This window comes from Culex pipiens, chromosome 3, assembly GCF_016801865.2.
Source record: "Culex pipiens pallens isolate TS chromosome 3, TS_CPP_V2, whole genome shotgun sequence".
Classification (NCBI taxonomy): Eukaryota; Metazoa; Arthropoda; class Insecta; order Diptera; family Culicidae; genus Culex; species Culex pipiens.
Window position 1 is genome coordinate 100,030,017 of NC_068939.1, and position 25,529 is coordinate 100,055,545.

The 25,529-nt window shown below is 42.3% G+C and overlaps 2 protein-coding genes across 4 annotated transcripts in view; one reads left to right on the top strand and one right to left on the bottom strand.

The window, feature by feature from the left end:
- LOC120421937 (semaphorin-1A) overlaps window positions 1-14,773 on the bottom strand; it is an 89,489-nt gene extending 74,716 nt beyond the window's left edge. For all 3 annotated transcript variants that reach the window (XR_005606048.2, XM_039585245.2, XM_039585246.2), the window contains exon 1: window positions 13,712-14,773. The gene's annotated coding sequence lies outside the window, so the exon portion shown is untranslated. The remainder of the gene's footprint in view (window positions 1-13,711) is intronic.
- Window positions 14,774-18,826: 4,053 nt separating this feature from the next.
- On the top strand, window positions 18,827-21,616 carry LOC120421914 (pseudouridylate synthase 7 homolog). The gene is made up of 2 exons (XM_039585215.2): window positions 18,827-19,264; window positions 19,322-21,616. Exons 1-2 carry the CDS (start codon window positions 18,978-18,980, stop codon window positions 21,219-21,221), a joined length of 2,187 nt encoding a protein of 728 aa, XP_039441149.1. The 5' UTR covers window positions 18,827-18,977; the 3' UTR covers window positions 21,222-21,616.
- The last annotated feature ends 3,913 nt before the right edge of the window (window positions 21,617-25,529 follow it).

The window sequence follows — 25,529 nt, forward strand, 5'->3', positions numbered from 1 at the left end:
AGCAGGCCCTGCAAGCAAAAAATCTACAGATTTCTTAACGAGTACTTCTGATAACCATTGAATCATTGTAAAACTGAACAACCCTAATCAAGCCACAACCACAACCAAATCGTGCCACACATGAGCAGCGTGTCTTAACCTCTATCATTCTCTCTGTGCGCTCAGAGGCCTGACACTGCGCTGCGCAGGCACCCCGTGGAGAGGCCTGAAGAGGGGACACACAACAACTCCCATAAAATCTGTGTTGGCTGGCTGGCTGGTTTCTGTGGCCCGCGCTGCACACTGCGAGCTCGATACTTTAAGATTTTAAGCTGCTCAGTTATCATATTCATAAATTTCGCCTGTAAATCATAAGATTGAGCACAGCGATTCTCAATAACCTAGTACCGCTCTCTCTCTCGGAGTTCTCGGGGGTTATCTAGCACAACCGCAGCATATAATTTCTATTCCGTGCCTGCAGCTTCAAACACTGGATTTGGAGGTTCTGATTTTGTTTCCAGTACAAGTTTCGAACTACGCGAGAAAGATTCGGTCTCGAGGAAGAGGAAGTCGTGCCCTTTTCCCCGAACACGTGATGCTTTGTTATGGGATTATACCGAGTTTTGTTGTTCTAATAAATAACCTCATGTTTGCCTAAGACACTTTCCGTTTTCTCCCGATTCCAGGTACACCCGAGAGGTTGACTGTTTACACGCATTAATCATCACACAGAGGACAACACCTTGGCAGGTATCCTGGGGATGAAGTTTTCTTCCTGCTTATTTTTGTAAGGAATTCATTTTTAACTAGTTTTTATCACTCTTCGAGATCTAAGCAGGCCTCACTCATGACAGCGATCAAGCAGGCTGTGACTATCGCTATCCAGAGTCCAAAACAGGTCATCTAAGTAACCCTTGAGAAAAGAATATAAACTATCCTCTGGGGAAGGCCATTTTTCATACAATTGAAAGATTTGATAATGCTGTGAACTATCTCCCCTTCTCTGTTTTCTTAATATGCGCTGCGCGTTGCACCATTTCCCGCCACAACAAACAGCTATTTTGAGAAATAGTCCAAGCGAAAGGGTCGATCCAGATTCTATGGCCGCGGCCTTCACTCTCTACGCCACTGGATAGCGGTATCAACCGACCGCCGACACACATTCATAAAGAGGTTGCATTCATTGTTTTGAGCTGGTGTTGGTGGTTATTGTTTACTCAGGCCCAGGGTTGCCAGGTTGCCAGATAAATCTGGGAATGCCAGATTTTTCAAGTGTCTGCCAGAATAAAGATTCACCCTTCTCTGTGCCAGATTTTGACAGATTTTGCCAGATTTTTCACTTTATGCCCATTTTGAACAACTTTTTGATAAAAAAGGACGAATTTAATTGAAAATTAAAAAAAATGAATGCATTTTTCTTAAAGAAATTGCAAATACAATATTTTTGAGGCCATAAAATCAGTTAAACCATCTGAATTCTACAAACTTTTGAATTAATGAATGTCCTCCCTCCCCTTCATCATTCAAAATTGTTAGATTTTCGTCTGCCAGATTTTTCCAGATTTTCAATCGATACTTTGCCAGATTTTTCATATTTTGACCTGGTAACCCTGCTCAGGCCTGCTGTGATTTACTAAAATTAGTTCTTTGTTTGGGGACGCGCAGGTCATTAAAATGAAATCCAAGCCCGCCGTCACGAAAGAATCCAGCGCGTTGAAAAACGACGAAATAATCGTAAATTAATCCTTACAACTGTCGTCGACTTCGTTGTCGTCATCGTCCCCAGAACAAGGTTCATTTGTCTGTGACACACTGTGCCATTCATCAGGGAAGCGCTCCGCGTGCCCTTTGACATTCCAAGGCACATGAGATTGATGCAGAATTTTGCTGGCGCGTGCATGCACCGATTGACCACGTGAGCAAACACATGGCGAAGACAACAAAACACAAGGAAATTACCGTTTCCATTACTTCATTGACTGGAGATAATTAGTAAACAATGCAACATTAAGGGTGCTTTTGTCAATAAAACATTCGTCGACAGAACGAGCCGGTTCATTTTTACAAATGTTTTCAGCGGGCTTAATTGTTCGGACAGTTTCATTCGACGGTTTTAGTCGTTGGGTGTACCGCGAGGTACAGACTAATTAAATGTTTATTTTGCTGGGTACACCTTCTACCCCATACACAAAAAGGTAGAACGTTTCATTACCATACAAAGAAACTCTCTGAGGTTTAATGGTAACGTATGCGCATAAAATCCCTCGATAATAAAATGAACAGGGAAGACAATCACAATCGAAGCGACGACGTAGAGTGATTGTTTTGGGTTTGAATTGTTTACATTCGATGATCTGACGCGAGATTTGTTCCGATGTTTGCGTTTGACGACGCATGGATGACCATTAAAAAAAGAATTGAGAGTATTTTGCTTTCATTTATAGAAAAATATCACAAAACTTTAATTATGCTCGTAAAATAAATCTGAATTGAGTAGTTGACGTTAACTAGGATCAAAACAGCTCTTTGTGCTCAGAAATAAAGATAAAACACTTCAACAGCTACTCAGCGGGAGTGCCCACTGGCTGGGCCAACACCGGGTGACCAGAAACCAGTTTCAGGGATTAAGGAGCACTCGATAATGATCCCCGACGGGCTCCATAAAATCAACGAGAGAACGTTCTCCGTTCCAGCGGTCAATTTTGATTCGGTGTTACGCCACTCCTGGAACAAGACATCATAGCAGGAGGAAACAACGCGCAAAAGCCACAACTTGAATCTCAGCCCCGAGACCAACCTGTGACCAAAAAGTTGCCCCCCGATGGGGCAAGACAACTTTTTGTTTCGTTTATCCTGGGACCAGTTCTCGGTATCAGTTCGCTGGACCAAAGGACCAAAGAGATGCTGCGAATGATTACACCAAAAGATAATGACGATGACAACAACCCCCGGAGGCGGCCCCGTTGTTGACCGACTACGTGGCACATCAACCGGGATTGCAGAAGCGGCGGAGATCCCATGCGAAACGGTTTTTAAATATTCATATCCAAAGACATGAGAGTGGACAGCGGGAATCGTAAAAAAAACGAGTTTTTATCGGACCTTCAAAATCTGGGGAGACTTTTAGGCGTTTTAAGGCTCGTGCTCCATTTTAATCGATCGGGTCGTAGGAGCAGAAAATTAATCTAAGTTTTACGACTGGCGAGAATTGGTGCGCGGCACTCCCAGTTCCAAAGAACCAACGCGATCCAAGTAAGCTGCAAGCCAATCGTAGCAGGCCTCTCGCAATCGACGCAGACTTAAATGCAGCGGTGACGTAAATGATCTTGTACCAGTTGCATACCGCCACTAAAGGAGTCGGACTTTTGCATTCGCCTTATGATATGGTAAGATACCTGTTTATACTTTGAATGTTTCTTGTCTTCCTCTCGAGTTGGCTGTTTTTTCCCCTCGCAGTATTCAACTCAACACATGGCTGAAGTACGTAACTCACACAAGCATGCTTGTTGCGACGCGAAAAATAAACATTCAACAATTTTCGTAATTGTGCATTTTCTCATTGTAAACATTGAGCAATCGTGGTTTTCGCTTCTGCTGGCGGAGAAAAACGCACTTCGGACCGTTCGTTCCCGGAAGGGCGATCTAGGATGCACCGACTTTTGGTGAATGTGTGTATCAACAAGCATACTGCTGACTGGGCACCCCCTTGGTTGCTTTGTTTACGGCTGATGTTGAACAGATAACCTACTTTAGCTTGTGCTTTAAAGATATGAAACTTAAACAATTTCACAAAAAGTGTCATGTTTGAAGTCCTACATCTTCTGCTATTTCAAACAACAGAATTCGAGTCATCAAAAGTTATACAATCCAATTAGCTAAACGCTAATCAAATACTACTTAACATCACGGGAAACCAGACAGAAACCTGTCAGAACGGGACAGATGTTCCCGAGCGTGCCGGTTAACACCGTTTCATTGTGCTGAGATTTCTCTCTCTCTACCTATTTTTCTAAACAAAACTCCACGAAATCTCGAAACCTTACAGCGCAAGGTGGAAAAAACATGGTTTATCTTATACTTTCCCTTCACGTTCCGTGTCTCGTCAACGAGCAGTGTACCTGCCTAATTCAAAATTCTGCTCTTCCCCAAGACATAAATAAACAAACAATAAGAGTCTGCCCGCCGTGGCCAACGAAATGCATTCGTCTTCTTCAAACTGCCGCCAGACAGCCCCGTCGGAACGACGGTAAATAGACGCGAAAAAAGCAAACCAAGACGGCCACGACCATCAGGCAGGCCTAGAACAAATCGCGGAGACGAGCAGTGCAACAGGTGGGACGGGACGCCGAAAAGTGCTCGAAACGGGGTCGATTGTGTACGGATAGATAGCAGTAGGCAGTAGGCGCGGGGAACGTGATCGAACTTTTAAGGGGGTTTGCACCTGCCCCAGCGCCTGCTGGTTGACCGTGTAATTAACCGTGATTTTTTAGCCATTTTGACCACGGCGTCCAATACCGCTAAATATAAAGGTTTTTTTTATTTGCACGATTGCTGGATAAGCGATTTTATTGTCGGGCTAGCGACTTTTAAGATGTTAAGCTTGTTGTAGGTCACACACGATTGAATATTTGCGATAAAGTAACATCGATTCCAGTGATCGTGCCATGAATCACGCGATACAAAACAAAGTGATAAGTCGAATCAAGTTCAATTAGTCCACGCTGATGGCTCATCGACTTGTTATATAGAACTGGAGGAATTCCAGCGAACACGTAATGATTAAAATATGCAGATGGCACTACTTAACTGCCCTTCAACAGAGTACAACAATTACAATCGTGCACCGCATTTTTAATCACGGCACCCACTCACGGTGCCATTAATTCACGCAGTAATCGATACTCGCTTTGAAGATCGGTCACGGTTGATTCCGGTGAAACTGCGAGCACCTCCAAGCAGGAGATAATTGCTCTGCAAAGGATGACAAGGTGCTAATCAGTATGCAATCAACATTGACAGTAAAAATGCAGGTGATTTGCAAACCCACCGGTGGAATTCCAACGCGCGAATGACGCAATAAATTGCTTGTATTCCAGCTTCCTAGAAGGATTCTTTGAGAATTTGTAATCATTTGCAACTAGAGGATTCGTCGTGCGGTATTTGCGTAACCATCGAAGCTGGCTTCGTTTTCTTACGACAAACCATCTCACGATCAAAGGTCTTAGCAGCCCTGCCTACTAGATCATCCTAACGAACGATCGTCAGACCACCATCACCAGAGTTGATGGCCTGCTACGTTGAGAGTGTACGGTTTTTTAAAGTTCGGCGCGCATAGGGCGAACCCAATCTATCATTAGACAGATTCACCACACTCGAGAGCCGCGCACACGGTCTCCGGAATCTTGCCGAAAGATTCTCTATTTTCGGAGCACACATTCCCCCCCCGTAGCCAGTCGGTGAAGGGTTATTACCATGGCACGGCGCGCGGATCGTATCGGGACCAGATGATGAAAAATTATCGAAACACAAAAGCCAAAAGCATGAAAACAGTCGAGTGTGATAAAATGCCAAATGGTTTCCATTCGATCGGTGAATTTTGTTTGGCTTCTGGGAGAAGATTTAGAGGTGTCTCCTCTTCTAAGCCACACATTGCCGGCCTGACCGCTTCTCCCCACCGTCTGGCCGACGACCGTCTGTCTGTCTGGCCACAGTCAGCACCGCCACGTCGTCCGGCCCTGGCAGAAAGGCAGAAGATTTATTTTTACTCGTAAACATTTTTTAATTCATTCCAATTCATTCTGATCCCGCGTCTCGCGAACGTCAGGCCCCAAAAACCGCTGACGTGCGCGAGATTGGTTCAGATAAATTCAGTGATGTACAGACTGCTGTGGTACACCCTAGTGAGGATAGCAAAAATGTGCGTGTGCTGCTCCCATGGTACGACATTTTCTGCCAGCCCTTTCTTGTTTGGGTGTACCAATCGCAATCGTCCTGAGCGAAGCTTAAGCCAAACAACAGCAAAAAAAAACTCATCAGCGCTCTCCGAATCTCTCGACTAGGGTTAGACAAGCACTAGACGTGTTTGTTGAAGCAAAAAGAATGGCAGCACAACACATCCCGAACGGATTGCGAAAAAGTCACATCCACGGAGCCGACTCATGCGAAATGTCGTCGCGACGCCGAAGATGCTGTGCCATTTGCAAAAGCTATCATCATGATGTTTTTTTTTGCCGAGCTACCAAACAAACCCATCGTGAATGAGTATAATGAACCGCGAGGGTTGAGTTTTTTTTCGCCAGCATTCCCGCCAGGGTCTGGAGCCGGTTCCTAGATGTGGCGATAGTGGCCACGTCATCCTGGTGGAACCATGTGTGAAGGGCAAATGGGACAGTTTGTCGAAAAATGGTCGGCACTACATGTTTATATTTGTAAATATTTTCCGCAGAGTTCAACGATTTGTCAAGTACCCCGTTTTGAGCTCATATAGTGCTGGCAATAAATCCAAGTCAAACGAAGAACGTGCCTCGATTAAATCGCTTTTTGCAATGTAAAGTGTTGTTCGAACGGGAGGTCAGACCAGTTCAAAATTCTAACCTAACTTTTCAGGTCGTTTAAATGAGGATGAATGGTGTGCCATGCCGCAACAAAGTGAAATTGATTACACCAAATGCATGTCATTAGAATACTTTATGTTAATTATCTTGTCCTAACTAAACGTTGTTCGAGAAGTCTATTTCGATCCGTCATTCGATCCTTCTTGAGGTCCCATAAGTTGCTATTAAAAATTATGCAGTTTAGTTAAGTACTTCAAAAGTTATGCTAAAAAACGATTTTAGAAAAAGTCCGGAAGATTGTAAATAGGGTGGTTTTTGAAAGAACCCGTCATGCTATACATTTTCAGAAAGGTATTTAAAAGACCTTTCCAACGCGTCCAAAACATTGAAGATCTGACAACCCTATAAAAAGTTATAAGCACTTAAGTGTTATCTACGCACTTTTTCGAGGCCGGATCTCAGATATTTTGATGAAAATGCTGTCCGGATTAGGGACCTACATAGGGAAATGAAATGTTCTAAGAGAAATTCTAAACATCCAAAGTCATTCAAATTTAAGGTTGAAAAACTTGTAGTATTTTTTTTTGTGCTGGCACGTTTCTTGTACCGAACTAGCACAAACTTAACAAAAACTATCATTTTAATAAAAACAACAGTTTTAAAATGTTTGTAAATGTTATTAATCTCATTTTTCTGCCCAAAATTATTTTAAATTGATTCTGACCTTGTTCTTGCATGGTCTTGTTGCTCGATTGGAACCCCGATTTGACAGTTCGATTGGAACCCTGAGAGTAACATTTCGCCTCTCCATATAGGCTCTCTAGTCCGGATCTCTCATGCGACTTATCGTTGGATATGTATCCAAAAGACCTTTCCAACGCCTCCAAAACATTGAAGATCTGACAACCCTATCGAAAGTTAAAAGCACTTAAGTGTTATTTACGCACATTTTGGAGGCCGGATCTCAGATATTTTGATGGAAACGTTGTCCGGATCTCTCATGCGACCAATCGTAGGATGGGTATTCAAAAGACCTTTCTAACGCGTCCAAAACATTGAAGATCTGGCAACCCTATCAAAAGTTATAAGCACTTAAGTGTTATTTACGCATTTTTTGCATTTTGGATAGCACCCTTTAAATGTGAGGAAGGCGCCAACCACCTAAGGGTGGATTAAGTAACGTTTTTTTTAATTTATGATGCAAAATAAAAAATCTGAAAACATTGTTTCCGTAAAAAAAACAATTAAAAGAAACTTTTATCAAAGTTTTTTTGAAAAATTCAACCAAAAGCGATACATTTATTCCAGAACCTTTGAAGTACAGTCCAGACTCGATTATCCGGAGGCCTTTTACCAATTTCACATTAGAAAATCGAATAATCGGATAGTCGAATCACGAAAAAAAATCTTTCGTTGTCCCCGAAACTACTCTAAAGTGATTTATATTTTTTTAATCCAAGATAGCGCCCAAAATGTTGGTGATGAAATACAGTTCAGACTTGATTATCCGAGGGCCTTGAAAAAAATTCACTTCGGATAATCGAATCTAAATTGTGATTTAAAATCTTAAAATACACGATGGCGGCCAAAATGGAGACGATGAAAAATTAAAAAAAAAATGCATTTTGTAATTTAATAGGCAATCAACTAGTAAAATTTGACTAAAATTAGTTCGCAGAATTCTAATTTTAATCCGAAGTCCCTAATAAACCGTCTGATAATTAAGTATGGACTGTATTGTATCTTCAGATATCATAACATTTTTTGCTAAGTACGATAATCATTCATTGTGATTTTACTAAATCAATAGTCCCAGTATAGGGACAGTTTCGTCTCCCGTACGACCAGGCTAACGGAGGGAGAAAAGCGAACGGGTTTGGCCGCGAAGAAAACCGGTCGTTTGCCCACCGCAGCTCTTTTTTTTTGCTGCTGCTATTGCTTACTTTATTCAGTGTGTTTGCTCTTTCACAGCCATATTTTATTGAAAGAGAGAGAAAGAATGGAAAAAACAGGATTCAGCAGATTTATTTTTATCGCTCGTCTCGGGAATATTCATTCCCCCGCGATCTCCACCACGGGACAGAAAAAATCAATAATGGAAAACAAGTTCAATTTATTGGCCCTTTACTTATAATGTTGCGGAGAAAAGTGACAACAAAGAAAAGTGTAATTTATAAATGTAAATAAAGCCTCTTTCAACGTCCTAGACAGAGCGTTCCAACGGTTTGATGGAATCGGTTTTTTATGAAAATCATCTTTTTTGATGGACCCTAACCCTACCCTGCTGATCGCGGTAGGCGAGGCGTTCTTTGGTAGCTCAACGCCTATTCTGTTCTACCCATCGGCGATCTTCTCCGTACGTCTGCTAAGACGCGTCTTCTTCGGACGCACACGCGGCACCAGTTGGTGGATGGTCTAATAATGGCGTTTCATCAGGATGCTGAGAAAATAGATTTTCGAGGAGATTCCGCCACTGCCCCTGTCCGGCCTTCCTCGTTATAGTAATTATCTCTTACATTAAATCAGAGAACATGATTATTATAAAAAAGAGAAAAAAGAACGATATAAATTATTATAAAAGCGTAACCTGGTTGGGCCCCGGGTTGATGTCCCGTGCAATGCCGCGCGCCGTCCAAACAAAACCAGATCGATCGATCGTTCGTGCCTCAGAAATCCTCCGTGATGGAATGGTTGGTGCGCTTGGACCGGTCGGTGTCCCATTTTAAATGCGCGGAAGGGGGGAGCCGGTAGGATGGAGAAATGAAAGTAGAAAAGCGGTTCGATTCATTCGGTAGCAAGCCATCCGGCCTCGGAATGGTATTTTACTGGCCCGGCCGCGCGGCGATGGATGAGCCTATTAAGTTGCCTAGGCCCGTGTGTCACAGGCGGATTGGGCACGGGTTGAGCCCCCGGAGGCCTCCTAGTCGTCGTCGTCATCGTCGTCGGGAGGAGAAACATGTTTTCTAGTTTCTCTTTCCTTTCTCTTGCCCTTCTGCAGCGCTGGCAAGGGGCCGGGGGCTTCCACGTCGCTATAAATCGATGTTCTTGAATCGTATTAAAAATTTATAACGTCGTTGTTCCCATCAACTTATGACCGGGCTCCATTATGTTTGTGTGTGTTGGTTGCTAATGTCATATGAATAAATAGTCACCACATAAGCAGCAAACGACGTGCACCTCACCATCGGTGAGTGTCCCTCCCCTCGGTCGTGTTCATGTTTCAATTTATACGCCGCCGCCGGGTCTTTATACGGGAGGAATCTGAACAGAATCTCGAAACTGCCATTGCCACCAGCATCCATTTCTTTATCTGTAAACGCTGTTGGTGACAACTCTTTCCAACCACGGAAGGGCACAACAAAGTTGGAATCGGAGCGCATTGAACTGTGGGGACTTGGGTGGACTCCGTGGGATTGTAGTTTGCTAGCGGGAAATAATCTAACAGAGTATCTTATCTCAAATTGATATGGCAACACGGTTCAGAGTAAAATGATGTTGACTATGGATCACAATTGTATTCAGTTAGCCCTGTGCAGATTTATAGATAAAATGCATACAAAAAGCATTTTTTTCTCCTCTCGAATATTTAAACTGTTTTATTCGTTAACATTCGTGCTGATTAATTCAATTCGACGAATGACCTCTACGATCAACTTCACGCAGTAGGTCTGGCCGCTTCCAAAGTTGTGAGACAAAATCCACGCTCCAGAATTGTTTCACTTGCGGCATACAAACTAAAAAGTGTCATACTACTGAGGATTTTCTATGTAAGCAATTTGAACAGGATATGTGTCGATCCCCCGATTCCCACACCAATCCAAGTTGGCCCAGATTTCGTGGCCAACTTGGACTGAAAAACGAACGGACGCAGCAATCGTTGACTTCCTTTTTTCTTCGCTCGACAACGTGTTCCGATCCCGATCCAAGTAACCCAAACCCATCATGACGACGCATACGAGATCCTCCCAAATCGCAGCCTACTTTTCTGGATTCCGGATCGCGCTCTCGAGTGGTGAGCTAACCGTATAATTCAGCCAAATAGGTTTATAATCATCGGAAATCGTGTGCGTGTGTGGTGAGTGGTATCTGAGGAGCCAACTCCTTCTTCCCCATTATTCCTGGAGCTGGTTAGTCGAATGACGCCAAGTTACACCCACCCGCGCACGACGCCACTGTCTGTGGCGGAGAAAGGTTGGGATTTTCCCTGAGAGCGCGCGCGGAAAACCTCATCCAAATTTCCCAGCGACGCCGATGCTGACGCGTACGTGTGCCAAAAGTAAACAAATCCCGCAAGTGGCCACCTTCTGAGTCGTCGGAAGGGTGGAAAATCTGCTACCACGTGGCGGTAGTGGCGTCTAAACGCGAGGGTTGTGTAAATATAAACACAGCGCAGATAAATTGCAGAATGCGTGGATTTATTTCAGTATATTTTCACATCTCGTTAAGCTAAACATCGACACTAAACATGCACGTTCGAAGGTGATTTGGCCAACGAGAAGCGTAGTAGGCTTTGGATTTCCTTATTTAAGGTGAGAGGGCATGTGAATCAGAAGTTAATCTTAACGTCATAACTGTCAACGAGAACCTTTTCTAACGCAAATTTTTGTGTCATCATCATTTAGTTTTCTGATTGTTGGATGTGAATATTTTGAAATTCAAAATAACTCTTATAATGAAGCCAGGATTAATTCCGCTTATCTGTGGCGGTTTTTACGAGCTAACGAATCTCAAAAATGTTGATGAAGATGACAGTTTTTCGCGTATTTGTCAGATCATCACTGGTTGTGGTTGGCAACCGGTGTGTATTTACACATTTTCTCAGCCCCATCAACAACAACAAAAAGCCAAGCACTCGCGTCGTATAGTGAAACGCTTTTTTTTCTGAATGGAAGTAAAAATAAAAATTTGGGTTGATTGCGCTTTACGATCCTTGCTTGCGGAGACACAACGAGTGTGGCGGCTTTGTGTGTTGAGTGTCGGCTCATTAGCTCGGGAAGTTGACTGTTGATAATTTTAAATTCCCAAAAAAGCATTTTTTAACCCATAAAATGTGCTTGATGTCAAAACATTCCATGTAGAAGTTTATATTTCAGGCAAAGACAATAAAAACAAAATTTAAGTGCTAATATTTAATTTCATGGGATTATAATATTTTCAATTAGGCTGGTACAAATATTTTTAAAAGTTTTTGTCACCCCCCCCCCCCCCCCCCTTCAAAATTGGTCCGAAAAATCAGGGGGCAAAAAAAATATTTTTACAATAAACTTCAAAATTTCAATGAAAATTCAAGTGCAACCAACTGAAATCAGTTGCGAAACTGAGTTGCGTTGTAGAATTTGAACGGTGTGCGTCGCGGTCCTCGCGCAGGATTTTCGTTGCCGTTTCCGTCTTTGTTGTTCCCCCGATTGTGTGTGTATTTCGATCCGGGCGGTTTCGGGATGTTTGACAGTTGCGTTGGAGAATTTGAACGGTGTGCGTCGCGGTCCTCGCGCAGGATTTTCGTTGCCGTTTCCGTCTTTGTTGTTCCCCCGATTGTGTGTGTATTTCAATTCGGGCGGTTTCGCGTTTTCGCATTTTAGTTGGTTTTATCTTTCCACAGCCGGCTGTCTAAGATTAAATCATTTATGCTAAACTCAACACCAAATAACCGGGAATAGTCTCATCCGCATACTCCGACTGTTTGCCTTGAGAATGCATAATACATCACACCATTAAACAAAATTTATTGATTATTGGGTCGCATCATCATCCTCTCTGTTGAATCCTGGCCATTACCCTTACCCACTAACAAAATCCCAAGTAGAAGTAGTTTTCCGGCACACGCGGGGGTGTGGATATCGTATAGAACCCACCCTTGGTAGCAGCCTGTGCTAACTAACATTCCCGTCCCATTCCTTCGAGATCTACAAACTGACATGGCGGGCGCCGTTGGTGGCCAACGACTGTTTCCTATTTGCACCGGCTCTAGTTTTGATGATCGTGATGTTGATAAGGGAAACATCATTTGATCGTTGAAGCGTGTGACCGGTTGTGCTGATGGGATATTATGGTCCTGCTCAGCAACGGAGAAGGACAACCATGGGTGGTCTCTCATGCTCATGCTCATTCTCCTGCGTTTAAAATCATTTTTAGCATGTTTGGGTTCATTAAAAAATCTTAAGATTTTTTGAAAATTTTCGATGCAAAATCTTTTTTTTCGATACAATTTTTGTTTTTGTCAGATCTTAGATATTTTGAAAACTAATGATTGCAAAACAACTGAACTAGTGTAAAATGCATTTTAAAACACTTTTTTCATTTAAATGTGAAGACTATGGCTTGTTATTTAAATTTTTATATTTTTTTATTTTTTTGCCCCCCCCCCCTTGACCTCGGCCAGGGCCGAGGGACAAAAACTTTTTTAAATATTTGCATCGGCCTTAAGGGCGAGAAACAATATTTTTTAAATATGAAAATCTTTCAGAAATAATCAACCTTAGTCATTTGAAGGTCGTAAATGGCATCATTCTTCGTCTCAGTCATGTCTTAATTTGCATTGCTTCACAATTTACTTCAATCAAAAGATGTTTTTCTATTTCCGCAGCTGACTTCCAGCTGATTCAACGAGTTATATTTTAAATGTTATTTGTAGAAATGATCTACGAAGCTTGTTAATACGGTTCTGTACATATTTTTTCTCTCTAATTCAGTTCAGACTACATTATACGAAGCCTAAATAATTTGAGGTCTTCGATTTTTTTCCGAGGACTTTGAATAATCGAGTCTGGACTGTAGTGCTTTTTTTAGGATTGACGGAATGTGATTTAAGACGCATTAGAAATATTTTTGATTAAAAACGATTCATGTAAAATATCAACAAATAAAATATCAACTTGGATTCGATGACTCCATAGAACGACCTGTCATGCAAGATACTTTCTGTCAAGAAAGGTTGCAAATAAACATATTATAAAATAGATTTAAAGATCATTTTTAAACTTTTTTTTTGTTCAAAGTTGCATTGTGCTAAAAAAATAACCATTATTGTTGTGTGAAATTAAATCCGCAATTCAAACTTGATTTAAGGACCCAATCAGAACTTAAATTTGATATTTAAGGAATAAATGTATAAAAACCCCGTTGCATAAGATAAAATCTTTACATAACAAACCAAACCATGAAAATTCCCCAAAACTTACCTTGTTGATTGAAATTGCCACTCTCCAAATGTCTTCCAATGTGCCGCTCGAGTAGGCTTTGCGAAAACAACGAATTTATTTGCGCGCTTCTTCCGTGTGCAAACTCACGCGCTTGCTTTGATCAGCGGCGCGAACGAAGGCTACCCACCAGTCATGAATATCCAAATTGCAGTCGAAAATAAAACCCGCCACAAAGCTCAATAGAAAGGATTCACTTTTACTTCACTGCTCATAAATAATTATTTCCTACGAATTGCATGTGTCGTAATTCCGGGCTCAGACAATCACTGCTTTGCATTTGCTCATCACAATAAACATGTTTTGTACACAAACATTGAATTTGTTTGAAGCTGTTTTGCTTTTTTTTTCCTAAGGCACGAACGAGTACTTTGACTATTTATTCATTGCGTTTTTTTAACTCAATAAAGCCGTACACATGTCAAACCGATGAAAAGTAACGAATTCACATTCAATTTAAATTATCGATCATTTTGCAATTGAAGGTGCTCGCGCGCATTTCTTCAAAATTTATTCACTTTTTATGCCCAAGTTGCGCGCGTATGAATCAATTCATCACGTTTTTTTCTTCAGGCGTATTTCCTTCGTTCAGGCGTACTCGACCATTATGCTTCTCTTCTCCTTTGAGGTTCGTTCGTCTAATTCTCTTGCGCTTCTCTCCCTTCTGTCTAGATAAACATACAAAACACTACACTCCTGTGTGCGGGCTTTTATTATTCACGTTTCATTCCGTTTCAGTTTTCCTTCGTTTTCTTAGGTCAAAAGTGACTTAACTTCAGTCACTGTTAAACCAATGCAGGATATCCAAAAAAATCACGACTTTTTTGAACTTCTTTGCCACTTATGTTTCACTAAAAATTCACTGAAAACATCCAACAGTTTAAGTTTAAACTAAAACCAAAATATAATCCACCAAGCTCGCAATCCAAGTAGTCCAAGAGTAATAAACTATGCGCTGCTCCTCAACGCGGATCAACAACGGTCAACAAAGCAGTCCGTGTGGCGTACAGCTCACATACAGCGTTAACTCACTACTGACCTGAGCATAGCAGGCCGAGTCGAACAACCCAAGCCATCGCATCGTTCGTCAGCCACCCCATTCTATGCTTCTCCCTATCCTCTCCTCCACCCTCTCTCATAGTCACTGTAGCAGCGTTGCCAGCAGGCCATGGCGGCCGGTGTTGCGTGCAAAAGAGCGAAACTGAGAGAAATCGACGCTGCTGGCAACCTCACCTCGAATGAAACAGAATGAGAGTGGAAAGCAAGAATGAAGAAAATACACAACAAAAAGCAGTATGAATGTAAATATTTTTATGCTTTTACTTGGCCATACATTTGAATGAAACCGGTTTCCAGTGATCGTAGTAGTTGTGAGCTGGGATTGTGTTTGTGAAATAAACAAAAACCGGTTTTACTGCCAAAACGATTGAAGGTAAGGTGAGACCTGTTAGGATAGAGTAAAATACAGTCATCCCACAAACATGTAACATTTCCCAGCGTATTATCGGCTCCTCCACTAACGAATATGATAAAGTTTACCGATGATGAAAGGTTCGGTCAACTGAAAATTAATTAAATTTTGAATTAAATTTCACCATCTTGATCTCCAGACGAAAAAATAAAAAATATTGTGTAAATCGCAAGCACATCACCCTCGTGAGTAAAAGCATGTAACATTGTACGAGAAAACGTGTACACAAAAAGCATGTACACAAGAAAAAAAGATTTGCACACTCCAAAACTAACATCAATCTGGTGAGAGAGTCATATCCAAATTACCAAATCCGCGCCCCAACCACCTCGGCTATTTCACCGCTGTGAAATTAGTTGGATCAACCTCGATGTAGCTGTAAGTTCCCCATAGAGTTATCTAAGCCTGCTTTCACGCACACTAGCATGCCATTTGTTTTGCTGGCTGGTAAAAAAAATTAACCTCAATCATTTTCGCGTTGTACATGCAATACGTGCGCACGTAGATAACTCTATACATCGTATCGAGAAATTAAAAGTGAGAGTGTGTGCGTGCAACATGGAGTTAAACTTTTCGAAGTGCCATGGGAACCTTCACAGCAACTGCACAGAAACTTTAACTCCATGTTGCACACACTCTCACTTTTAATTTCTCGATACAGTTGACACAGTGTACGACGTACACGAAAACTAATGGTTCATCAGCTTTGAACATATCAATTTCAAGCCGGTGAGGTAGCTAAGATGGTTGGGGCGCGTACTCGGTAATCTGGATATTACACACAAAGAAAAGATGCCTTTAATTTGAAAAGATCGTTCGTTGGATTAAAAGTTCGCGTTGGTGAATATTCGTAGAACACTTTTTAATTTAGAAAAGTTGTAAAGTTTTTGATACTATCATGCATTTATAGAACAATATAGTTGTATCGGTTAAAATTTTATACATTTAATATAAGAAGAAACTTTTTATGGCAAGAATAAATAGCATAAAAATTAAACAAAATGAAAACATACTGTTTTTAATTTGGAATTTTCAAATACAATTCTTCACATTTTTTGAAAACCATCACTGTAACATTACAGTGATGATTTTCAAAAAATGTGATGAATTGTATTTCAAAATTCCAAAATAAAAACAGTATGTTTTCATTTTTTTATTGTATTAAACGCATCTGCTTTTGGTTCCGCGTCCGAACTGTACCGATTCATACGGTACGCCACCGGTCACGTCTGAAGACCCCAGGCTGAGCAGGTTACGGATGGACGTTTGTTTGGGCAGCAACATCGTGGCCTTCAGTTTGGAGTGCAACAGCGATGTAGAGAACAGGGTAGTCTCGTTACCGGCCTTCATCAGGACAGGCTTGGAGGAGTTGCACTATGGGGTATTTCCATATAAGCGAGCGGCCAAAAATATTTTTTTGCTTTTTTGTGACTTTTTTCTGCTGTTTGTACTTAGTATAATGAAAACAAATGAATTTTGATATTTTTCCAAAAAAAAAGTTTAATTTTCGATTTTTTCATATATTTGAGGCCACATGCATTAAAGTGGTGAATTTTAATATTCTTGCTCTGGCTATTTGATGCACGGAATGGCGGTTTATGCTATGTTAATGTTTCTGATTTACGTTCAATCTCCCTCCTCTTTTTCTTGAGTTTAAATCCACCTCTCTTTGAAGACCCCCCCCCCATCCTTCTCCAATTAAAATTTGATTTTTGCGGTGTTTTAGAATTTTAGACGGTTTATTTTATGGAACATTGTATGGATTCTCGTCCACGTTTTTGGTTGATCCACTAGCAAAATTCACGTTTTCCACGATAAATTCTTCTAAATCAAAATCACTATGTAACCGATTGTCGTTAGATTACTTCAAATATGAACTTCTTCCACCGCTTCTTCTATGGGCTTTTGTATACCTCGTTTTGAAGCTACAGAACAGCATGCGTAGTTTTTCCTCTGTGGGTTTTTCCTGAGTTGATCATGTGATGGTTCTGCAATGTTGTAATTCTTACAAATATACTCGAAAGCAGTTCTCACGTTTTCAGAATAGTGCTTCGTTATATCGTACAGGGACACTACGGTATTATTATCCATACTTTCAAAAGAACACAACAACGAACTGATATGAATATTCGACGAATCGTTTCTGTAAAATACTTAGAATAGGAATTTCTAATTTTATTAAACGTACCTAAGTACCAACAAAGTCATGAATATCAAATCAATTTCAAAACATACATAGCAGGTACGTCATTTCTGCCTCCGCAGGTAAATAATGTGATTTTAACCAAGCGTATACGCGAAATCATTAATTTTCTTGCATGAATCAAAATGTTCAAAATGGCATAACTCAAAAAGTGCACATAAGTGCACTTTGAAATTTGGAGACAAGTTAGGACATAGTTCAAATTTTAAGCTGCAAAATTTTCAGATCGCACAAATGCACACAAAAAAAGTACTCCATTAACAAAGTTGAAAAAAACTAAATTTTGAATAAAAATCCATCTTTTTTGATTTTTATTATTTTTTTTAGCCTGTAAAAGTGTGTTTGTAAAATGTTATTGAAAAGTTGAATCAATTACCTTTCTGAATATATATAATGATGCAGGAAAAAATACATAAACAGCTACACAGTACAACTATGAAAAATAATCATTTTTTTGTCAAAAAACATGTTTTTTCTTACCATTTTCGCCTTTGAAGGTCTGCAATTCTGTGAATTTTGAACCTACAACTTTCAAACTCCGGATTTTTCTTAGTTGAACACATTCTCAATACTTACCCGTGATGTAAACCGCCGGCACCGGGTGCAACATCCGATTATGCCACTTCTCGTCGAACTCCTCTTCGTAGGATTCTTCTCCTCAACGTGAAAATAAACTTTTTCTTACTTGTCCAAAAACTATAATATTTATTATGTAGATCTCATCCCAGTCTTCGTCGGAATTGACCTTCAACCACCTAACCCGCCCGGGCCACCACCACCGAACACATCCGGTGCAAATTTTCCTCCCGACCTCCGATCTTTGGCAACCGCATAAACGGCGTTTTCTGAAATTTTAGTGCAATAAAATACACACCTGGCAAACAATGCCAAGCAATTGGGTCCTAAAATGAAGCTTAGATTGCTGATATTATTGTTTACAGCGATAAAGCTTATTTTTCTGAGTACAATGAACCTTTGTACGACGACAAAGAGTTTAAAATGGATTTTTAAATCAATTTTGAAAAATTAACCTCGCGGTCCTTCTTGACAGAAAAGTTCCTACTTGACAGCTCGTTCCAAGGGGACCATAGTTGATCCATCGAAAAAATGTTGTCTAGTCAAAAAAAATGTTTGCATTAAAATGAAAATAAGTGATCAGAAATTGTTTTTAATCGTGTTATTTACCGTTGTACATAAAAATTGACATAGGGCTTTAGTACCCAATTCGAAGAAGAAGATTTTGTCGCATGTCTTTTTGGTGAATACGCTCAATGTTCAATAAACAAACTAGTTTTTTCCGTGTTCGCTCCGTTCGCTCAGGCTGAAGTTTTGCTGAAATTTACTACTTTTCATGCAGCGTGTGTAACCCCCATTTTGACTCTTCCAAAATATACGTGCACTCCTTTTCCTCGCGATTCTTCAACTGTCATTCTCGCTCGTGCATTCTCTCTCTCCGTCGGCCCGGCAAACACGTGCAAGTTTCTACCCTTCCCGCTGGTAGATTCCAACTCCTTCCGAAATCCCGCGAGTGGTCCCAGTTCCTTGATACCCATCCAGACAAGCGCCCTCCGATCATGGGCCGTAACAACTTTCAGCATCGCGGTGGCCGTGGTGGTGGAGGCGGCCGCGGCGGAGGTCATCGGAACAATCCGTTTAAAAATCGTGGCGGTGGCGGCGGCGGAGGAGGACGAGGTAGAGGTGGTCATCAGAACCGGCCACCGTTCAACCGGAACAAGCAAGCGGGTGGCAAGGACCGGAATCGACGCGACGGGGCGGTGCTGTCCGAGCTGAAGGAGGAACAGGTGTTTGTGACGGAGTACGTAACGCCGGGGGAAGGATTCCGGGGGATTTTGAAGTCGAGGTGAGTGTTTTTGGGAAGGTTGGTTGAATGTGAAGGTGAATAAATTGCTTTTTTTAGGTTTTCCGACTTTCATGTGAACGAGATTGATTGCGAAGGAAACGAGGCTGTGTTGACGGAGTTGAAATTGCCGGAACAGCCCAAGGAGGACACGAGCAATAGCGAACAGGAGCTGGTGGCGTTGATCACGCAGGAGACATTGGATCAGATTCGGAAGGTTGCGGAATCGAAGGTCAAATGCAGCGATGTTGTTGAAATCGATGTCACCGAAATGTCCAAGGAAGACCGTGGAAAGATTCACAACGGTGCCAAGGGATTGTTTGGCAGTGCCATTATTGGATCGACCGTGACGAAGGACGACCGGAAGTTTGTCACTTTCACGCAGTTTGACAAGAAGAAAGTTCGCGATCGGCGCGAAAAGTGGCTGTGGCCGGAGGAGTTTACGCATTTCATGCTGTACAAAGAGAATATCGACACGATTCAGGCGACGACGATGTTAACGGAGAACCTGCGATGCTCGCCGTCGGCGTTTGCGTACGCCGGAACGAAGGATCGACGGGCCAAGACGACGCAGTGGGTCAGCATACGGCACGGCGATCCGGTTCGGATTGCATCCGCCGCGGCCAAGCTCAGAAACATCAAGATCGGAAACTTTTGCTTCAAACCAGCGCAGCTCAAGTTGGGCCAGCTGCGTGGCAACCGGTTCCGGATCGTGCTCCGCCAGGTCACGGCCAGTGAAGACGTGCTGCGAAGCTCGCTGGAGAGTTTCCGCGAGAAGGGTTTCATCAACTACTTCGGCCTGCAGCGGTTCGGTAACTGTGCGTCCATTCCGACGTACAAAGTCGGCATCGAAATCTTGAAGAGCGAGTGGAAAGAAGCTTGCGACTTGATCCTGAAACCGCGGGAGGGCGACGTGTGGTTCATGCAGCAGGTTCGCGAGATTTGGCAAAAGACTGGCGATGCGCAGGCTGCGTTCGAAAAGTTCTTTTACAGCAACAAGAGCATCGAGAAGACGATTCTGAAGTGGCTTGCATCGCATGAAAACGATTTTCGAGGCGCCCTCGAACATCTGCCTCGTAACATGCGGCTGCTGTACAGCCACTCGTACCAAAGCGTGATCTGGAACAGAGTCGCTTCCAGACGAATAAGAGACCTCGGCTATCGTCTCGTCCCGGGAGATCTCGTCTTCGTGGACAAATCTGCGGAACATGTCGATCTGGAACCCGTTCTTGACGTGGAAGCCGCCTTAGAGCAGAACGAAACCGTCCAGCAGGAAGACAAAGAAGAAACCGACCAGTCGGAACAATCCCCCGAACTCTCGCACTTCAAAAGCCTCGTGAAACCGCTCACCGAGGCCGACATCGAATCCGGCTCGTACACCATCTTCGACATCGTCCTGCCCCTGCCCGGCCATGACATCGCCTATCCGGCAAACGAGTGCGCCACCTGGTACGAGGAACTCCTCGCCGCCGATGGTCTGTCCTCGGAGAAGCTCAAGCAAAAGACCAAAATGCACTCGCTGACCGGAGCCTACCGGAAGGTCTTCATCAAACCGGAAAATCTCGACTGGAAGCTAGTCCTGTACGAAAACCCCAACGGCGCGCTCATTCTGTCAGACCTGGAAAAGCTAAACAACGTGCCGGAACCTACGCAGCCGGAAAACGCCCCCCACAAGGCGCTCCTGTTGGACTTCCGGCTCCCGAGCTCGGCGTACGCGACGATGGCTCTGCGGGAGATCCTCAAGGTGGACACGTCCGCGCTGTACCAGCGATCGCTCAGGCAGCAGGAGACCAAATCGGAGGAAAGCGCGCCAACGGAAGAAGCGGAAGCACCCAAAGAAGAGGACGAACCAGTTGTCTCAGACGGCGACGAGAAACCTGAGGAAAACCACGAGGCAGAATCTCCGGAAGGCAACGGAGACGATGAAGAACCGGCGGAGAAGCGGGCCAAGCTCGACTGAGGCTGTTAAGCGAGCGGAATACTGACCACAAATCGCATTTTGGGGATGCCACACGGCCGGGTCGGTAAAGTGTTCGATTGAAGGGAAGTGCGGAGGAATCGAAAACGGGCAGTTTCCCGATCTGGGTGTGGTGGCTCAAAATGTATACTATCGAGGAAAATAATTTAAAACACACACACACTCACACAAAATGGAACTTTTGGTTCCGCCAAGGAAAACTTCCTTTTACAAATAAAGGAGACTGCGTTTTGAAATTGAAGGACAAGACTGGAGGTGAAAGGCAATCGAAGAGACAGAAAAGTTAAGCAAGCAGAATAAATATGTAAAAAAAAAAACAAACTGTAACTTCAGTCACTCGTATTTTTGATAAATATATCATTCGTTAGCAAATGCAACATTTGGTTTTGTTTTTTTGAGAGTTGGTCTTTATTTTTGGAAATCCGAGTGATCTTTCATGTTTTTACTCAGTTAAATACAGGGTCGATTCTAGTATTCAATCGAATCGTAAATCGAAAGGCATCAAAATAAATAAAAATTCGGCATGGCAAATTCTGACCAAAAAAGAAAAAAAAAACCGGAAATGGATTTTATTTGTATTTGAACGGGGTATCCAAAAATTTGTAAGGTCTTATTCGTTCTATGTATCCCCAATTGCCCCAGTTAGTAGTTTATCACTATTATTTATGGTGGTTTTATGATCATCTTGCTATTCAGTATGTATACAAGACTCAATGCTTGGTGCAGTGTTTCTGGGGACGCGCAGTCTTGTTTTTTCGCGATAATTTTCGCCTCTTTTGTGTCGCTGTTTGTGCGACTGGAGTGATTGGTTTTATGTGATTAGTTTTTATTTGTTTTATGGTATTTTCTTTCTCGCAAGGGTTTTTTCGCGTTCGTCGTCGGTGTGCAATAACAACAAAACCTTATCATACCATTTCAGCTCGATAAACATCGTAACTCGTCGTTCGCTTCGTTAAGGCTAGTATGCAGATCGGAAGGAAAGGGGTCAAGAAACAGCTTTACGAACAGCAGAACAAAGGAGAGGGAGCGATTTCTTGGGGCTTTTTTTCACCCTCTCTGACTTGCTTGCGCTGCCGCTGCTGCCCATTTGATTTTTTTCTTGACCGGTTCCTTCCGAAGTGCGTATACCGCTTTAATCAGTACCCCACTAAACATCAATCATGTAAAACTCATAAAAACATCCCAATTTAAAAGTTACACTGTTAAATCCTTCATCATTTAATTACAAATGATTTTGGTTCTTTCTTTCCACAGCCTGCTGTCTAATGGTACGTTCGTTTGAACAGCCAGTGCGGCACTGAGTGCCACACTCGTCGGTGCCAGTTTTGGTTCAAACGAACATTCTTTTTCAGTGTGCATGGAACTCGCATGAAACTGAAAAAATATCGAGTGCGGCACTAGAGTTTCAGTTCCAAGATGGCGGCGAAACTCGTGCGGAACTAGCGCGAGTTTCTTCAAACAAACACTTTGACAGCTCTGAGTGCGGCACTCAGTGCGGAACTAGCCCTCAAACGAACGTACCATAAGATTAAACCACGGACGAACGGACATGACACCACGAACAAATTTCAGTCATTTTTCTGAGGCAAAATTCAAATATCTGCCGAATAAAAATACGTTGAAACCGCGATGAAACACTAGCGCCGTCTGTGTTTACGTTGGCGAACTATATTTGTTTTGATATTATTCCACTTTCAGTCAAAATGTTGTCATGCTGCGGTGATTGAAAAATGTCTGTACTTTATCCGCTACCAATAGCTTCACATTGCGCGCAGTTCCTTTTGCGGTGAACGGTGGTTTTACATTTTTTATTGATATCAACAATAGTATCTGGAGCAAATCATGAATATGTAAATAAACAAAACAAGCAGAATGAGCAAAGTTTATGTTAAATTTAATAAGTATAGCTCTTTTTCATACAACTTTCTTGAATATTTGAGTATTTCCTTATTTTAAACTCGAGATGCAGCTTCAAATTTCCAGGAGTCGTAAACAGGAGACACCCAATATGACGATTCCATTCCTCCACTCGAGGATTGGCCTCCCATCACATCGAAATAGCATCGCTGTGGTGGATTAACAGTGGAGCTTTGATTAACGATCCGACTGCCAAGATGCACGGCAGGCTGCGAAAGGATACCGAACGGTTGTTCCGTCGCGTGAATCTTTTTTTGTGAAGTCTAGGTTTGTTTAAATAAAACAAAATGTTGTTTAATTTTTATTACTTGCTCGACAAATATGATGATTAAGCATATCTCAGGGCAATCCTACAGTGGAAGGCAGATTCGCGCAGCCTTTCCGTTCCACTCAGACTGATTATAGTTCTCTCCAATCTTCCGAGTTCTTGGCTTGACCCGTACGTTCTCGCCAGGGCGCACGAGTACTCGGGATAACCGCATGTTTCATCCGCACCACGTCATCGTCTCCTAAAGAACGCTCGGGTTCTCGGCGTTTCCGCTTGACCCGCCTTCAGCTTGCCGGTACAAAAAGCCGCCGGAGTTCAACCCGCCTTCGGCTTCAGGGATGATGGCACTGCTGAGTTCTTTGCTCGACCCGCACTTGGCTTCCAGGGCGCACGAATGCTGATCAACGCACGACCGCAACCCGCAAAACTCCACCCACAGCAGTATCCAGGGGAAATTCGAAGAAACATTGCACTTATGTCCCATTTCAATAAATTAATCACGCAAATCGACGATTACAAAACGTTCTATCAACCGACGAACCTAACTCAGAAATAAAGCAAACTGTCACGTGGAGCAAACTGTCAAAATTTGTTTTGACATCAGCGTTCTCGTTCTGAAGGCAAGCAGATACAAAGAATAAGAAGTAGAAAAAGAAGAACAGCTTCAAATTCAAAACGCTGGTGTCATGTCCGTTCGTCCGTGATTAAACCATTTCAACTAAAAGTTAACAACCGATAAACGGGAAATGTCTCATCCGCAGCATCCGATTGCTTGCCTTGAGAATAATACATAATACCGTTCAACAAATACTATGATTTTGGGTCACATCATCATCTTCTATGATGAATCCAGACCAATCACCCTATCCTACTAACCAATTTTCAGGTTCCTGGCGCTTGTGGGGTGTAAACACAGAGTAAATCAGCTGCCCTAGTAGCAACCTGCGCTAACTAACATTCCCGTCCCTTAAAATCGAAATCTACAAACTGACATGGCGGGCGCCGTTGGTGGCCAATGACTGTTACCCAGACATGCATCTGCTCTAACTCCTCTTTTAGAAGAACTTGTTTGGCATTTCACGTAGAAGATACCCAGCATGTTGTGCTAGTGATCAAAATACGCTAATTACGCTTGTCTTTTAGGCTCCCGAAGACCCTGAGAGATTATTTTGAAACCCAACCGAGATATAGGTTAAGAACTCTTAATTGCACTCAAAGAGCTTTTAAGAAGAACATATAGCTAAAACCGGGTTTTCCAATGAACCAATGTTTTCTACACATTATTCAAGCCAAAATCAAGAGATTTTTACCTAGCAACAAGCATAACATTGCTTAAAACGAAAATGCCATCTATAACAAGCTGAGTGCCGTTAAAAAGAGCTCATAGTGCCGATGCATGTCTGCTGTTACCTATTCGCAACTGATCTAGTTTTAGCAATCATGGTGTTTTATCTTTTCGGCGCATTCATACATGCTTTTGAGTTGGGAAAAACCACTAGATCGTCGAAGCCTATGATCAGTAGTGCTGAAAGGATATTACGGTTCTGTTCAGCAACGCACAGTGGTCCGAAACCGAAATCTAGCGTGACAAAATTGATAGCGGCCACACGTTAAGATTTAGAGCTTTGGTGTCTTCGGGACAAATGATCAGGGTCAATTGGGGCATCTGATGGTATGGTGGACATCAGGATGGTCCAAATTTTAGGGTGGTTCAGAATTTTTATTTGGAGGGATGACGAGATAGTGCTTTGGTGTCTTCAGAAAAGTTGTAAATTTATTTTTTTTATTAATTCCTGAAATATTTCAGCCAAAACTTGTTTCTTCTTTTACAACCACTAGATCTTTTGTACATGTTTGGGCCCCTAGACAATTGTAGAGCTTGTCAAATTGAACATTTTTATTCTTAAAAAATAAATTTTGGTCAATTCTATCAAAAGTTATGCACAAAAAACGATTTAAAAATGCTCATTTTCAAATTGAGATTAAATAAGTTAAACAAAAAAGACCTCCCAGATATTTTCAGCAAATGTACTCTAGAATGTGTTCTTTCAGATGCTTCTAAGAGCGAGGTCAAACTCCACCACCTTTTCGAGTTATTCAGATTT

Coding starts and splice junctions, on each gene's coding strand:
- LOC120421914 (XM_039585215.2), top strand. CDS start 18,978: ATGGGCCGTAACAACTTTCAGCATCGCGGTGGCCGTGGTGGTGGAGGC. Junction 19,265..19,321: donor CGGGGGATTTTGAAGTCGAG/GTGAGTGTTTTT, acceptor TGCTTTTTTTAG/GTTTTCCGACTTTCATGTGA.